Source organism: Micropterus dolomieu, linkage group LG01 (genome assembly GCF_021292245.1).
Source record: "Micropterus dolomieu isolate WLL.071019.BEF.003 ecotype Adirondacks linkage group LG01, ASM2129224v1, whole genome shotgun sequence".
Classification (NCBI taxonomy): Eukaryota; Metazoa; Chordata; class Actinopteri; order Centrarchiformes; family Centrarchidae; genus Micropterus; species Micropterus dolomieu.
This window is the reverse complement of record NC_060150.1, coordinates 9745375-9747254: the sequence shown is the minus strand read 5'-3', so window position 1 is coordinate 9747254 and position 1880 is coordinate 9745375. Positions and strand designations below refer to the sequence as shown.

General features: G+C 36.3%; 1 protein-coding gene across 3 annotated transcripts in view; it reads right to left on the bottom strand.

Moving 5' to 3' along the window:
- The window catches only part of LOC123974868 (male-specific lethal 3 homolog), a 63127-nt gene that overhangs the window by 36851 nt on the left and 24396 nt on the right, over positions 1–1880 (bottom strand). The window contains exon 14 of one of the 3 annotated variants that reach the window (XM_046055882.1): positions 1308–1421. The exons of the other annotated variants lie outside the window; for them this stretch is intronic. Within the exon in view, the coding sequence (XP_045911838.1) occupies positions 1349–1421 (73 nt within the window). The 3' untranslated portion in view covers positions 1308–1348. Of the gene's footprint in view, positions 1–1307; positions 1422–1880 lie in introns of those variants that run through there. 3 annotated transcript variants of the gene reach the window in all.

Sequence of the window (1880 nt, the reverse complement as noted above, 5' to 3'; positions counted from 1 at the left end):
TGATGTCAGTTAAAAAGTGTTTAACTGATGTCAGTTAAAAAGTGTTTAACTGATGTCAGTTAAAAAGTGTTTAACTGATGTCAGTTAAAAAGTGTTTACTGAGGTGTTTACTGAAAGTGTTTTTAACTGATGTCAGTTAAAAAGTGTTTAACTGAGGTGGGAAGCTTATTTTGCCATTATTTCTGATGGAACTGGACTTGTTTTTGCAGTGGAGTCGCCCTCTGCTGGTTATTGGAAAGAATGCAGGCTTGATCTGCACTTAATAGACTCTTAGCTAAGCCCCGCCCCCCTTAGTTACTGTTGCTAAGTCCGACAAACTGTCGGCGCTGCCACTGTCTATTACTGCACAGGATTTGTTGGAAAACGCGATCTCAGAAAGAAGCAGACAGTTTTGCAGTTGCATTACACATTTGAAGGTTGTATTCAGACTGTCAAACTGACGTGAAAAAAATGAAAGATGGAAGCTAAAGCCTACCACTCACACAGTACAAGTGAACAACCACAACCGCCGACGAATTAAACAAAAGACAATGATATGAACGACAACAACATTGTTCCTGTAAAGCTAGGTAGGCCTCTATTCATTATTACAATCATTAAAAATCAGAACAGTAGGGCTTTATCACATTACATTCAATTGGAAGTTAGCTAGCATTAGCTAACTTACATTACATTAGGAACAATCCACAGCCGACATTTTTCTGGATTTATTTCAGGTTTTGGAAAGAGAATAAATCGTAGTTCTCCTTTCAACCTCTCTGGGTAGCAACTGTAACTATTACAAGTGCCCCAGGAACAGCGTTTGACCATATCTTAGAAAAATACAGCCAAAAAAAGCTAGAAAACAACGCCTTTTGCATTAGAGTCAATGGAGCGCAGCCATGAAAGGGTCGGACCTCAGTTAGAGCGAGTCCTATACTGCGCTGTGATTGGCCAGCTGCGTATTCAGGGCGTGGCTTAGTGAAGGGTCAATTGCTCCTCCTGAAGAAACTTGAACTGTCTTTGACCTTAAAACTGAATCTTGTGGATTGAAATTGAAATGAGAGAAGTGAATTTGAATTGAGAGAACTGAAAGTGAAAGTACATAAAGAGTTGAATTTTTAGTGCGGATCAAAAGGTTAGGTCATGTTTGCAGTCATACTACTAGTGACAGTAGCTAGATGTTTCAACCATTGATCCATTACTTACAGCTAACTATTTGAACTATTTCCCCATTACCTTCTGCTATATTAATCATTTAGTCATTGCTTTTAGCTAGTTTAACCATTTATCCATTACTTACTTAAGTCATCAATTACTTTTAACTATTTCACAATTTATCTCAATTTATTAGTTTGCTGGCAGATGCTCAAAGTCTAGTCGTCGTTGTCCTCCTCCTCCTCCACTTCTTCCGCCTGTCAGATGGAAATTCATGTAAATGCCTGTTGGCCGCAGAAAGCAAACGGAAATGATTTGAAATGCATCCTGAAAAATACCACAGTAAAAATCACATACTATACTCTTTCAATTCAATATTTTTGATTATTTAATGCCACTTCCTGAAAAGTACACTACAGCTGCTACCCTACTTGCAGATCTACCAATAGAAATGGGCTGTCAGCTGCTGCTGTAACTTTGATTAATACTTTTTTTCAAATATTTTACTTTTAGCTAACAATTTGAACTGTTATTTCATCACTGTTAGCTATATATTTATCATGGATCTTTTACTTTTGGTTTACTGTTCAGGCATCTTTGGTCACTTGCTAATTAGTTTGCACACACTCCTTCGAACACTGGTGTTCAGGTGTTACAGTTAATTCAATGTGTGTATATATATATATATATATATATATATATATATATATATATATATATATATATATTTTTTTTATAAAATA